Source organism: Oncorhynchus tshawytscha, linkage group LG04 (assembly GCF_018296145.1).
Source record: "Oncorhynchus tshawytscha isolate Ot180627B linkage group LG04, Otsh_v2.0, whole genome shotgun sequence".
In the NCBI taxonomy this organism is placed as follows: domain Eukaryota; kingdom Metazoa; phylum Chordata; class Actinopteri; order Salmoniformes; family Salmonidae; genus Oncorhynchus; species Oncorhynchus tshawytscha.
Genome location: NC_056432.1, coordinates 40806854 through 40821805, shown reverse-complemented (window position 1 = coordinate 40821805; position 14952 = coordinate 40806854). Strand labels below are relative to the sequence as shown.

Genomic DNA, 14952 nt, shown 5'->3' with positions numbered 1-14952 from the left:
AATTGAAGAGTTCTATACTCCAACGCTATACTATTTCCAGAAATCTTCACATGGTAGAATTCCCACTGGGGATTGTATGGTGAGTAAGTAGTTGATTGGTTTGTCCAGGAAAACATGCTCAGTAAGAGCAGAGCTATCAAAACATAGATGAAGAGTGTTTGTTTAGCACTGTGACAGACCTGCTAAATCATCTCAACACTGGTTTGACAGTAGTAAACTGCTAATGACTTGCATGTGTTCCACCCCCCTCTCTCTCACCACCAGGCAATTTGCAATTGCCTTATTGCAAAACCACATTTGTGACGACCCTCCCACTCTGTCTCCCGAATTCTTTCTCTTTGCTATTGTTTTCCTTAATAAGATGGGTAGTCAGTGAAATGGAACACACCTGGGCTCGGGTGTGTCCCAGGGATAAATACACCTTTCCCCCATTCATTAGAGAGACTCTCTCCATGCAGACACACTGTATTTTTGGTTGTGGCATTTTGTGGCTTGTTTATTTTGGCACCGCTCAACACCCCACATTATCACTACCTTTGCACGCAACCACTCACTTACACTACTGATTACTGCCTACACACGCACCATTGTTAATTGTATATAGTTTACTTTATTTAATAAACATCTTTTTGTTATTCCGTTATCTCTGCGTTGTCTCCCTCTTTGTTACGGGCTACGAGCCGGTTCGTGACACATAGGTGTCTTCTCAAACATCCTCAGACACTTTATAATTAATTATCCAGGTATTGGCTGCACATACCATCCTAGAAAACTTGCACGCACACACACACACACACACACACACACACACACACACACACACACACACACACACACACACACACACACACACACACACACACACACACACACACACACAGACACACACACACACACACACACACACAGATACACACACAGACACACACACTGTAGAACCAGTCAAGACGCATCCGTTTCTTTCAGTAAATCAAAGCTATGAGACAGGTATAATTACTCTTTAGAAGTACAAAACCTGGCCAGGAACTGGGTACAAAAGACAACCAACAAGTTTGGTTGGTAGTGACTTCTTGATATCTTTAATTCAATTATACAACAGCAGTGATTCTCAGTAAATGGTGATTCATAATAGTAATATCTGTAATGCACTGCATTAATGTAGTGATCTACAAGCACTTCACATACTAACAACAATGATTGTTGAACATTAATCTGATCATTCTACAACACTGCAAGAAAACTATTTATTTCCTACATATTTAAATGTCTGTATTTCTGTGGTGTATACATGACCTATTTATATTGAGGCATTAGGAAAAACAATGTCTTGTAGAACATAAAACTTATATGTAATGTATGTATGTGCATATACGTTCTTAGGTGGAAAAAAACACTCTTTTGTTGACAGTTTATAACTTGTATCCATTTTATCCTGTTATTTCTGTCAGTTTAACCATTTTGCCTGATTCCAAATTGCCCGCTGGCCCCTAGCCTAGGTACTGTATAGGTGTAAAAGGTTTTGATAGTAGTGGTCAACAATATGGCGAAATCGCCATCACTAGGCAAGGTGGAACAATTACCATATTGCTAAAACCTATCCAATTACTTGAAGTTCCTTCTGAAAAAATAAAGTAATTAATTTCAATCTTTTCCGATCTACGAGAAGTGTCAAAGACTAGTAAGGGTTGATTTGGAATTAGGCAACATGTAAGCGAATCTCTGGAGTGAGATTGTTACTGTTAGTATTCACTTTGCCCCCTGGTGGCAAAGTGTAGCAGGCGCAGCAGCAGTTCCCCCGGTGAGTCACTTGTGGCGCCAGCGCTGTGATCCGCAGGAGAGTGGTACCGACTCTCCGACAAACAGTCTGGATCTAGAACACAGCTCTCTGTCAACATACATACAATGATGAAAGTCAGAAAGCGAATAAACATAGCATTTATTGTGCAAGTATACACCGGTATGTACAAACAGACAGGCAGACAGACAGACAGACAGACAGACAGACAGACAGACAGACACACACAGACAGACAGACAGACAGACAGACAGACAGACAGACAGACAGACAGACAGACAGACAGACAGACAGACAGACAGACAGACAGACAGACAGACAGACAGACAGACAGAGGCAGACAGGCAGACAGACAGACAGACAGACAGACAGACAGACAGACAGACAGACAGACAGACAGACAGACAGACAGACAGACAGACAGACAGACAGACAGACAGACAGACAGACAGACAGGTAAGCGCACAACCACACACACAGACGAAACACAATAGACAGAAATTAACAATGACACCTACTGTACCTGAGTCACAGCAAACTCCTGGTGCAGCGCAGCGTCCTGCATCAGATCCACAAGGTCTCCCTCCTGTCTGGCATGGGGTGGGCAGGTAATTCTCCTCAAAGCAGCGGGCTGTCTCTGAGGAGCCCATCCAGCAGCCCAGCCCCTCCCCACAGCAGATACTGGGGCCAAAGCAGCGGCCCTGGTCCCCTGGTCCACATGTCATGCACTTCAGGGGGAGAGACCAGTTAGCTGGCTTCCTATTGTTTTTATGCTAGTGGAACCTCAATGTGTCATTTGTTTATGATTCAATTATTGATAATAGTTGGTATTGGAAATACAATTATCCATAAAAAATGTTTTAAAAGTTGTCATTGTTGTAGGCCTATGTGTGTTTTCAGGAGCACTGGAAGCACAGATGAACTCCAAGAAGAAGAAAAAAGAATAGCCTACAATTATGTAGGTTCAATCTAAATTCCATTCTGCATTTATTATGACCGTGTAAACACTGAATTGTATTAAAAAATAGGCTCTATATTGATGAGTTGTCAACATAACAGTATGACCATTAAAAAAAACATAACTGTAAAATGCATTAGGTGAAATAAATTACTGCACCGGGTCATTTTCAAATGGTCATTATCCAAACCTCTAGGCCTATGGATTATAATGAAGTTGTGTGGTGCGTTCCCCTACTCTGGGGGGGGAAAACAGCGCAAAAAGCATAGTGTAGCCTATATAGAATAAAAAAGAGGACTCGGAAAATAGAACAGTCTGTAACGTAGGCCTACCTGTCTGATGCCGGTGTCCTGTAACGCGCGCTTCCCGCCTCTGGGACAATTCTGGATGTAGCACGCAGAGGAGAACGCTAGGAGTCCGATGACGCACAGTAGAAGCGTGGAATGTGGCATTGCAATTGTGCAGAAAAAGCGCACCTATATTCCTCTTGCTGCTTCACGGATGACTGACAGATATTCGATGCTATCCGTTACTTATATGGGATGGGTTTGTCATTCAAAGTTGTTTGACGTCAGAGTTTTTTCATACATTTGCCTTTAGTGATGGAGTTAGGGTACTCGGGGGTAACTAGCCCCCAGGGGTAACTGCCACCCCCCTGTAATTCACATTAAGACCACAAGATGTCACCAAATTATTTCCCCAACATTTTCCCTGGCTGCCACTGCTCTTGCTCAACAAAAAATGTCCCGTGTCATCACAACTTTTGGAGATATTTCAACAAAATGGTATATTAATTTTAAAAAATCAAATTTGAAAAAGTTGTAGTTATATTCCAATGAAGTTAGATCTATATATATATATATATATATGTAAATATACAAGTAGGAAAGCCTTAACATAATAATCCACTTGTTTAGAGAGGAAAATTTAGATAATTTGTTTGTAAACTTTCTAGCTAGCAACTTCACTAGCAGTAAATGCTAGCCAACTAGCTAGTTAGCATAAGCTGCTAGGAGTGCTAGCTAGCAATATTACTACCAGATCGTCTTAGGTAAAATACATTTTTTTTTAAATATAAAGTAACTTAACTGCAGTTGTAAATGTTTCCACTAATGACTGACGGTTTTACACTAAATGCTACTTTATAGCCTTTCAACTATTTTACATAGCTTTTTATGTCATATAGCTAGATAGCTACCTACGTTTTTGAGTTTCTTGTTTATTTTTATAAATTAACGTTTCAGTAACAGTACCGGTTTTAGCCAGTCGGCTAATTTTCAACTGAAATCCCTGGGCAGGTTTTCAGAGAGATGTCCTAAACAACATTTCATGAAATACCTTAAAAAAAGTGTAAACTGTAGGCATTTATTTCTCTTTATTGTTAATTTGCCTAAGCATGACCTTCATCCACATACCATTTTTTTCCCCAAGGGTTGCTGTTTTGTGTTAGCAATTAGACATCGATCATAGGGGGGGCTAGTTACCCCCTAGTATCCTGCAAATTAACAATTCCCATTAGCCTAAGCCATACCATATTCTATTTTGCTTCTCAATTCAGTTAGACTTTTTGTCCTTCCCGTGTGGCATAACCTATGCCACCATGATGTCCTTTCAATTGAGAGTTTTTCCTATTCCTTTTCTGTTTTGCCTCTGATTTTAGGATGGTGCTGTTGCATGTTCTTTGAGAGTTGTAGGTTGCCCACATTTAGAAGGAAGGAGAAAGGTAAAGACCACTCAGGATTAGATCCACCCTTTGTATAAAACAGAAATAAACAATTTGTTCAATAATGTTAGGCAGACAGAAAGTGCCCTGTTTGGAAACAACACATATCCCCAGAACTTCATGTAGCCTATAGGCCACCTGTAGCTCCACATTGCTGTAATAATTGTTTGCTAAGATACAGTAAAGTTACACTAGCTAAATCATTTTTGGGGTTAACATAGAATTCTCTGGTGATGTCATTGAGATCAATAGATACATTTAAATTGTCCTCGATATTCAGATGAGTTTCAAAGGAAGAAAACATTTTCATGCATTTTGGTGTAGAATGTCCCACCACAAGTGAGCTTCTCACAGTCATTAACCCCAAAAATTCCCTGCTACCTATGCCACTGATGCTGAAGAATATCCTATGGGAAACACTGTACCTATCCAATCCTTTTAGATCGGCATAAGTCAGAGCCATGCACAAGGGCCTGGGGGTTAGGGGCTAGAGGTTGTTTCAATATTTCTGGACAGAGCCAAAGATAACCTGTTCTGATAGCTAGATAGCAGAACAATCAGTGCAGGGGTGGGATGTATAGGCACTGCCTGGCCAAGGTAGTCTATACAACTGGCACGTAATGGCCTTGACTGTATGACCCTACGAATAGAGGGATGGAGGTGGTCACTTGTTTTCAGGACACCACAGAGCTTGGAGAGGGTTGAAGTTAATAGAAAGAGAGAACAAGGGAATGAGAGGGAAAGGGAGAGGGAAGAGAAAGAGATGTCACACAGTGTCTGTCTCTGCATCCAAAATTCTAAATTATCTGAGCAACAAAAGAGAACTTTGAACCTGGCAGAAGAAAACATCTAGTCTGTATTCAAAACTGCATGTACACTAATTTGGTTTAATTTTTATGAATTATTTATGTACAAGTAACTGCCAAATGAATGGAAACACTTGAGAAAATGAGGGATAAAGTTGTCTATATTGAAAGAAGGTGCTTCCACACAGGTGTGGTTCCTGAGTTAATTAAGCAATTAACATCCCATTATGCTTAGGGTCATGTATAAAAAAAGCTGGGCAGGCCACTATTTTGGCATCCCCATAGGATTACAATGCTCCCATCCACAGGACACGAGTGGTCATTGAATGGTTTGATGAGCATGAAAACGATGTTAACTATGTGACATGGCGGTTTCAGTCACCAAGATCTCAACCAAATTGAACACTTCTGGAGCGGCGCCTGAGACAGTGTTTTTCACCACCACCAACAAAACACAAATTATGGAATTTCTTGTGGAAGAATGGTGTTGCCAGGGGAGAATGACTGCTCCCTCTCGTTGAAGACATGGAAGTTCAAGGCCGACAGCTGTACTGCAGGCATTATTATCAGTAAACAGGATCCCCCACTATAGTGAATATACCATTTTAATCTTCGGGGTCAATCTTAGCGTAAATAAAATAAAAAAATTGAAGACAGCCATGGTACCAATAATTGTTTCTAATACACCAGATGTAGAATCAGAATCACATGTATTGTCCTTCAAGAGGAAACTCTTGGCACAGCTCACACATGAATTGATAAAACAAATATGAAACGGACAAAAGGCATAAATCGGAGAAATTACAGGGAATTTTTCACTATGATGATACCATGAAACTGAAACTCCTCCCGAAACGCGTAGTGATGCCACTCTGACATTGCTCATCCTAATACTTATATATTCCTTAATTCCATTATTTGACTTTTAAGTTGTGTGTTGTGAGGGATCAGCCGGATCAAGTGGTCCGACTGCGCTGTTTCCTGTAGGTGAGCTGCAGTACAGTCACTACTGATGGGCTCACCTGAGGTTTGTAAACAAACTGGTAGGGATCAAGGGAGGAGTGAACAGTGGCCAGGAGGATGTTAAGAACCAGTATTTCCAAGCATTTCATGATCAGTGATGTGAGAGGAACAAGTCGGTAATGGTTGAACTCAGTCGGGGGAGACTTTTTGGGAATGGGGACGATGGTAGGTGCCTTCCATAGCGTGGGGATTGTGTATGTTATTGAACCGATTATTTTACAATCGCACACAGAATAATTTATAAGGATAGGCCTAATTTTGCTAATGGCAGCCTGCAGTACCCTGGGCGGCCTTCAACTTGAGTAAAGCCATGTTCACATTGGCAGTTTGAAGTGACTCAAATTCTATTTTATGGCATATCCAATTCAAATCTGTTCTTTTTCCTTCAGTCTGAAGAGCTTAAAAGCACATGCAATCGGATATTTCAAGCCACATTTCAAACCACCTTTGTAGGTTGTTTGAAGTCAGATACAAATCTGATTCCTGGATGGTCAAATCTGATTTAATTGCCCTCAAGGGGCTTTTAGAATGTTATTTGGCATGTATTTGGCATACAGTTTGACAAGAACATGTGGTAGCTAACTAGCTTGTTAATTGTTTAGAAGCAAATTAGTGAACGTGCTAGGAAAGTAAACAGCTACCTAAGAAGCTAGTAGTCTGCTGTGGCTCACCAAAAATGACTTATTTTGAAAGTTGGATCATCTTATCCTGAGGCTTTAAAAGTGCATAATTGTTGTTGTTTTTTTGTATTTTTTGTACCCCTTTTTCTCACCAATTGGTCTTGTGCCATTGCTGCAACTCCCCTACGGACTCAGGAGAGGTGAAGTTGGAGAGCCATACGTCCTCCGAATCACGACCCTGCCAAGTCGCACCGCTTCTTGACACACTGCTCGCTGACCCGGAAGCCAGCTGCACCAATGGGTCGGAGGAAACACCGTCCAGCTGGCGACCGGAGTCAGTTGCAGGCGCCACAAGGAGTTGCTAGAGCGTTATAGGACAAGGAATTCCAAAACCCAAACCCTCCCCTAACTCGGACGACGCTGGGCCAATTGTGTGCCGCCTCATGGGTCTCCCGGTCACGGCTGGCTGTGACACAGCCTGGGCTCGAACATGGGTCTGTAGTGACGCCTCAAGCACTGCTTTAGACCGGTGTGCCTCTCGTGAGGCCCCTTGTGTTCTTACACTATGATTTTGAACATGCAAAGCAACTGGGAAAAGTCTATGGCAGGCGTTGTCACCTTAGCTTGCTACATAACTTCTGAGTAGGAAGCACGAGCACCGACCAATCAGCGTAAACTACTGCACACACACCCTTCGTTACAATGACAATTAGCGTAGCCATGTCAGCAAATGACGGCTGTCTGAACAGTCACTTGTAACTTTCTGTTTGGACAGTCAGTATTCCAAAACAGATTAGAAAAACAAAACTGATTTGAGCATTAAGGCCTGCAATGTGAACAAGGTTAAACAATGGAAATACATGTCCTCACAAATGGAAGGCAAGCGGGACTAGGCGAGATCTGGTGGGACCATTCTAGCCCAGGGGTTCTTAAACTTTTTCAACCTGGGACCCAAATGAGAAATTCTGTGTTTTCCTGAGACCCGAGCTTTTCTGGCAATTGTGCCAGATGTTAAGACAACAAACCGTTATTAATGGCCTATTTGCGAGATATACTTATATCAATAGGCATTGGCTAGGCATACTGACTAACATCTGGGTTTAAAATTGTAATTCAACTTTGTCATGGTTTGCTGAGCTAGATGCAGGTAGCCTATATTATAGCCCCTGAAAAAGGCCAACATGTTATTTCAGAGCGAATTTATCTAAAGAGCTCTTGTGCGCCAAAAGTCATTTTCCAATGATTTGTCGCCGTTAGCGCGTTAATGTTATACGGAAAAAGTGTGTCTCCATAATAACAAATCTAAATAGCCTAGCTACAAATGGTAAAACGTTGTCACGATGTGCTGCAACTACTCCTTGACACAGCTGCCTCTGCCCCAGCACTCTCTCCACGCACACACACACACCCCTCTGGCCCTCCCCACCCTTCATTCGTTCACTCGCTCACTCACTCACTCAAGTAACAACCTAACCCTGGTCATGCTGTGGATGTTTGATCAGGGCGTGTCGTTTTAATTTGTTCGTTTTGAGAGACTCATTACTAAGCACTTCCCAACACAAAACACACTGTGGGCGCTCCTTGTTACTTATCAAATTTCGTATGAATCGAACAGAGAGAAACTCATCGCTGTATTTGCGTTTCATGGCGATTGAGCCCAGTCAAATTTTAGGCAGCGGCGAGTGGGAATGACAAGTCTTTGGCTGGGTCGCGGAGTGATCTTCATGGAAACTGCAGAAAAAATATCTGGTAAACCGCGAAGTACACGGGTATCACCCTCCCACTCGCGCAGCTGCCAAACTGACACCGCTAAACAGAGAGCGCACTGAACAGAGCGCTGTGGTTCTTGGTCAAAAAATATTCAAGTAATTAATTAAATAATTATACATTTACTCTAACACGTCGAACCATACTTTAAGAAAGGCTGTTCTAGCAAATGAGAGGGCAGATACGTGTGTGAACAACGGGTGATATAGATATCTTTGTATCTGTGCCGTTATAGTGTCTGTAACAGCATTGACAGCGCCATTGAGGCTATCTCCATTTTAAAGTAGTCCATTTTCTTCTTCATTCCCGCACAGTTGACAACTTTAAAATGGTGCAATCCCTCAATGGCAATGTCCATGCTAAAGTGGATTATATCCCCGATGAGTCCTCTATCTAGCTCTATGACAACAGGCACACCTCCGATATAATTTTTATTTTTAAAGTTGACGAAATTCCACGTGCGTCCTGTTTTATCAGTGCATTCGTAACACCCTAACCGTTACGAAATAACCCCCACATAGCAAACTAGTAAGTATATGTTTCGTTGACCAAATTCGACACTCTCATTGACCTCCATACAAACTTCCTCACTTTGTGGGCTTATTTTTGCGGACAGATTTTGGCCTATGTACAACCTCTCGCTTCGCTTCTTCCTCTCCTGCGCTATTGAGTCTTCACATATGAACGGAAAAACGTAATCGATGGCTTTGGCCATTCATTGAGTCTCACATCTAGTTACCACAGCCACACAGTCAATATGGGCTATCGTAAAAGTTCATGAAAACAAACATTAGCTTTTTGGTCTTAATTTAAGGTTAGGCATAAGGATTGCAGTGTGGTGAAGTTTAGGTTTAAATTCACATTTTAAGAAAATCTATTGTAGAAATAGACAGGTTTATAACGTTGTGGCTGTGGTAACTAGTGACAGCGAGTTACATAGTAGTACCTGGTACATACTAGTACCTGTAAGTGGCAGCTAGCTAGGTGGCATGAAAGCAACCCACTGGGCATACACTGGTTGAATCAACGTCGTTTCCTCGTCATTTGAAGCAATGTGGAATAGACGTTGAATTAACGTCTGTGCCCAGTGTGTGTGTGTGTGTGTGTGGGGGGGGGGGTGTATGGTTTTATTTGAACAAAATATCATTGCATAACCATTGTTTAGGTATTTATATGGCATATTTATAAAGTGTTCCTTAATACACTACTTTACATGATGTGGAAGGAAAAGTCCAAGAGGTAGAACAGACTTAAACATGATATCACAGCGAACGTGTTCCATGGACAATGTGACAAATAAGTTTCCCTTCGAGATTTTCTATTTATTGATGACTGAAGAAGCAAAACATGTCTGCCAGTATAGATTTGCATCTCAAGCTGACATTTAAATGACCAGATTAATTATTGTATTCTAGATGAGTGTCTTGATGCATGCTTAGGTTTGTGTTCTTCTTATAAACTGTCATTATGTTGCTGATTAACTTGTAAATAGCTAATTAAATTAAGCAGGCAGATTGTTCAGAAAGGGAAAAAGATGTTTCGTAGGAGGGTAACTGTGTTCTTGTTATCTTCCTGAGAGTGATAGGGAGTTGAGGCTGGTCCTCTGATAAGTAGAAAATCATTTCAAGATATCTTCGTAAAAACAGGTATATACATTATAAGTACAGTACCTCATTCTGCTATACTTTCAAGTGTATGTGGTTGAGGTGGTTCAAAGGAAGGTTTACATGTGAGAGCATGTTTAAAATATATATATATTAAATTCAGCCACTTGTACAATCGGACCCATAGCACTTTCAGATCACGCCTTTGTCCACCTCCGCTTTGACCTCTGCAAAAACATCCCGAGGTCAAAGAGCTGGAAATTCAACACCTCCATGCTATCAAACGAAGCGTTCCATACATTGGTAACTACATGGATAGACAACTACACACAAGACAATAAAGATTCTCCTGTTTCTCCGGCCACAATGTGGGACGCTGCTAAAGCCACACTAAGAGGTCATCTAATTGCATATGCTTCCTCTAAGAAAAAAGCAATGGAAGCACACAGGCTAGATCTTGAGAGGGAGCTGAAATGCTGTGAAAAAATACATAAACAAACCCCAGACAGCACCTCCTGGAGTCATCTTAAAGCAGCCAAAGCCAAACTGAATTTGGACTACACTCGGGAGATAAAAAAAAAGTTTTCTTTACTAAACAGAAATACCATGAGTATAGCAATAGGCCCAGTAGATTGCTTGCTTACCAATTAAAAAAGGAGCAGTCAGAGCATACAATCATGGCTATCTGAACAGCAGAGGACGAGGTCACATATGACCCAAAAAAGATCAATTTAACTTTCATGATTTTTACTGCAAACTATATACCTCTGAGAGAAAACACACGGAGGCAGAACTCCACTCTTTCCTAGAGGGAATCTCGCTACCTAAACTATCAGAGACCGACCAAGAAGATCTCAACTCCCCCTTCACTCCTGAGGAGATCCTGGAGGCAATTACCTCCATGCCACCTAATAAGTCCCCAGGCCCAGATGGATTCCCCAGAGAGTTCTACAAAGCTTTTTGGCCCCAGCTCAGCCCTATCTTCATGCCAATGCTGGAGGATTTTTGCAAAAACGGAGTTCTCCCAGACTCAATGCACACAGCTCGCATTACAGTGTTGCTAAAAAAGGACAAGGAACCCCTATCCTGCTCGTCCTTCCGGCCCATAAGCTTGTTGGATTTCGACTATAAAATAATTACCAAATTGCTCGCCAAAAGACTAAACACTCTTCTTCCCAAAATAATAAAAGCGGACCAAACTGGATTTATTAGAGACAGATACTCTTCTGATAACATTCGCCGTCTTTTTTATATTATTGATCAAATAAACGCACAGAAGACCCCTGTCCTGCTGGCTTCACTGGATGCTGAGAAGGCGTTTGACAGGATGGAGTGGAGCTTTCTGTTTTCAGTCTTAGAAAAGTTCAATATGGGCCCAAATTTTATTAAATGGATCAAATCACTATACTCTCATCCAAATGCCATGGTGACTACTAATGGACTGAACTCTGACAGATTCCCTCTGGAATGGGGCACAAGACAAGGGTGCTCGCTGTCCCCGCTGCTCTACTTGTTGGGGGCGGAGCCTCTGGCAGAGCTGGGGCGGCAGGGTAGCCTAGTGGTTAGAGCGTTGGACTAATAACCGGAAGGTTTCAAGTTCAAACCCCCGAGCTGACAAGGTACAAATCTGTCGTTCTGCCCCTGAACAGGCAGTTAACCCACTGTTCCTAAGCTGTCATTGAAAATAAGAATTTGTTCTTAACTGACTTGCCTATTAATATAAAAATTAAAAATAAGGAGCAATTCAAGTATTATGGGTGTTTCTGCAGGCGGCCTGCAGCACAAGATTTCGCTTTACGCGGATGATGTCTTGCTCTACATATCCAACCCTGAGAAATCCCTCCCTCTCATTTTAGACACAATTGCTCAGTATGGCAAGTTTTCAGGTTATAAGATCAATTTTAACAAATCCACTGTCTGCCCTCTCAATATTTCACTCACCAGCTCTATGAAGACACTTTGTCCTTTCCAATGGAAAACACAGGGGTTTCAATACCTCGGGATCTTCATAACACCAGATCTGAATAGCCTTTTTAAGGAAAATTATCTTCCACTCCTGGATCGAATCAAGAACGATCTCCAAACCTGGATCTCCCTCCCAATTAGCTTAGTAGGAAGAATTAATGTAATCCGTATGAACGTCCTCCCTAGACTGAACTACTTATTTCAGATGCTCCCATGCTATCTCCCAGTTTCCTTCTTCAAAACAACTAACCAAAGCATCACCAAATTTATATGGGGCAATAAAAAAACACTCTATAAAAACCTGAATCTAAGGGTGGTCTTGCCCTTCCCTCCCTTCAATTGTACTACTGGTCTGCCCAAATCCGCAACATGCTAACATGGATCACAAACAGACAAGAGTCAACGTGGATTCAGATAGAAGCCCAATCCTGTGGTTCATTGCCCTTAAGCTCAATTATATTCATTAATAACTTTAGTGAAGTGGGCAACATAGCCAAAACCTTTGTGATTTACAGCACCCTACTAGCGTGGAGGGACTGTAAGAAATACCTGCGCATTTCCTCCCAAATATGTTCTCACTCGCCTATAGTAGGCAACCCAGACTTGCCAAAAGCCCTGAGGGATGCCAACTTTAATCTTTGGCATACTCTAGGAATCAGGATCTTTTCAGACCTATTTCATCAGAAAACCACTACACTGAAATCCTTTCAAGAGCTCTGCAGTGAATTCGATGTGCCAAGATCCCATTTTTAAAAATATCTTCAAATTAGACATGTAATTTCCTCATTTACCTCCAAGAGGAGGTTTAGAACTCAGTTGAATGAAGTTGAAACCCTTCTTGTCACAGCACAATCCATTAAAGGCAAAATATCTTACATCTATAGACTCCTTTCTGAGAAAGGAAGCTCCTCCTTTACTCCTTTGAAAATAATCTGGGAAAAGGACCTTGGTCTGACTATCAGTGAGGAGTTATGGGCGGAGGTTTGCGACAGGGTATACTGCTCCTCTACCAGAGTAAAAATGAAAGAATCTAATTACAAATTTTTGTACAAATTTTATTATTCTCCTTTGAGACTCCATAGAATGAAAACAGATATGTCTCCTAATTGTAAAAGATGTACCTCTGAAAGTGGAACCTATATGCATGTATTTTGGAGCTGTAGAGAGATTGTCAGATTCTGGCAATCTGTACATACTGCTGCACAGAAAATACTAGAGGTACAGTTTGATATGACCCCGTGTATCTATCTTCTTAATGCCCAGCAGGACTTTGTTCTTGATCCTGACAGAGAAAATTTGCTTATGACTATTACATACTTTGCTAAGAAATGTATTCTTCTATTGTGGGCCTCTAATACCCCTCCTACATTTAAAATGTGGATTGACCAGATTGTTGACTTTCTTCCTCTTGAAAAGCTCACTTATGACCTCCACAAGAGACAGCCCAAGTTTGATAGACTCTGGTCTCCACTATTCAACTATATTTCAAACTGGACAGAGTGAACGGGGTGACTAGGGAAATGCGCAGATACATGTTGTGTAAGGTACTGTAAAACCTAAAAACGAATTATTGGCCCGTCGTCTCAGCGAATGCTTGAAATAGCTGATAAGAACCTTGATAGTGCTGCTGCAAGTGTTATATGTTTTTTTTTTGTGTGTTTTTATTTTAATTTAGTTTTTGAGTACGTGTGCTTATGTGTGTGTGTGTATATATGTATGTATATGTGTGTATGTATGTACGTATGTATATATATATGCACCAAGGAAAATAAATAGATTAAGAAAAATAAATGCTTTTATTTGACTTTATCATTCATTTTAATTGAATTTTTTTTTTTTCAAATGTATTATTATTTTTTGACTTTTTCTTTTTTTAAAGCCTGTCACATCTGTGAATGTGGAATGTGTTTTGTTGGTTGATTGAAAAACAAGAAAACTTTCAACTTTAAATTGAAAAAATATATATATCCAATTCTACCCATATAACCCCAAAAATGAGTGTCAGTGAGAGAGAGAAAGAACACCAACATTGCTGTCTGCCAAGCCACTCATTACAGAGAACCAGGGACAAGACACTTGTCCAGCTTTACGTTGCCCTTGCAACCTCAACTTCCTAACTCCTATACTTTGTAAGGATTGCGGTGTGGGGATCACAAAATGGTCTCAACGTAAACTTCGATCTGAAGCCATTCTTGTGATTTTGCTATTGTAAATGTTTGTAGGCTTATGTAGCCAAATTGTATCTATGATCGTACGCTATCCATTTATGTTTTTTGTATGCTATTTTAATATATGAGAATTAACCAATGATATCAGGCCACAACTGGCCATGATTACAGACACCTGTGTGTCTCTTTTGACACTATATAAATGAGTCATCTCAAGAGTGTGTCATTATACCCTGATGAAGACAGCTTGTCTTTTGAAATGTTGGACATAAATATTTTTGCATCTGAGCTCCTAGAGTGTGCGGTTCTCCTTTATTTTTTTTAAGTGTTCTACTCTGCTTGCCAGTACCTCGCCTAAATGGGTGTGCGTTTCTTTCGCCTCAGGATCACGAAATGCCTAGAGCTTTCTTCCCAGATTTGTATAACACAATTGGCCCTTGTAAAATAAATAAAGTATACAACTGAATTGGATTGAATAAACAGGTGTAGACGAGTTCCATGTTGTACTGGCCTCCTTCTGTCA

At 41.0% G+C, this 14952-nt stretch overlaps 1 protein-coding gene across 1 annotated transcript; it reads right to left on the bottom strand.

The window, feature by feature from the left end:
• Positions 1–1062: 1062 nt before the first annotated feature.
• avp (arginine vasopressin) lies at positions 1063–3275 on the bottom strand. The gene is made up of 3 exons (XM_024419495.2): positions 3086–3275; positions 2319–2523; positions 1063–1885 (listed from the first exon to the last, which is right to left on the bottom strand). The coding sequence occupies exons 1-3, from the start codon at positions 3203–3205 to the stop codon at positions 1740–1742; spliced, it is 471 nt and encodes a 156-aa protein (XP_024275263.1). The 5' UTR covers positions 3206–3275; the 3' UTR covers positions 1063–1739.
• Between the last annotated feature and the right edge of the window lie 11677 nt (positions 3276–14952).

Coding starts and splice junctions, on each gene's coding strand:
- avp (XM_024419495.2), bottom strand. CDS start 3,205: ATGCCACATTCCACGCTTCTACTGTGCGTCATCGGACTCCTAGCGTTC. Junction 2,524..3,085: donor AGGACACCGGCATCAGACAG/GTAGGCCTACGT, acceptor CTCCCCCTGAAG/TGCATGACATGTGGACCAGG. Junction 1,886..2,318: donor AGGAGTTTGCTGTGACTCAG/GTACAGTAGGTG, acceptor GTATGTTGACAG/AGAGCTGTGTTCTAGATCCA.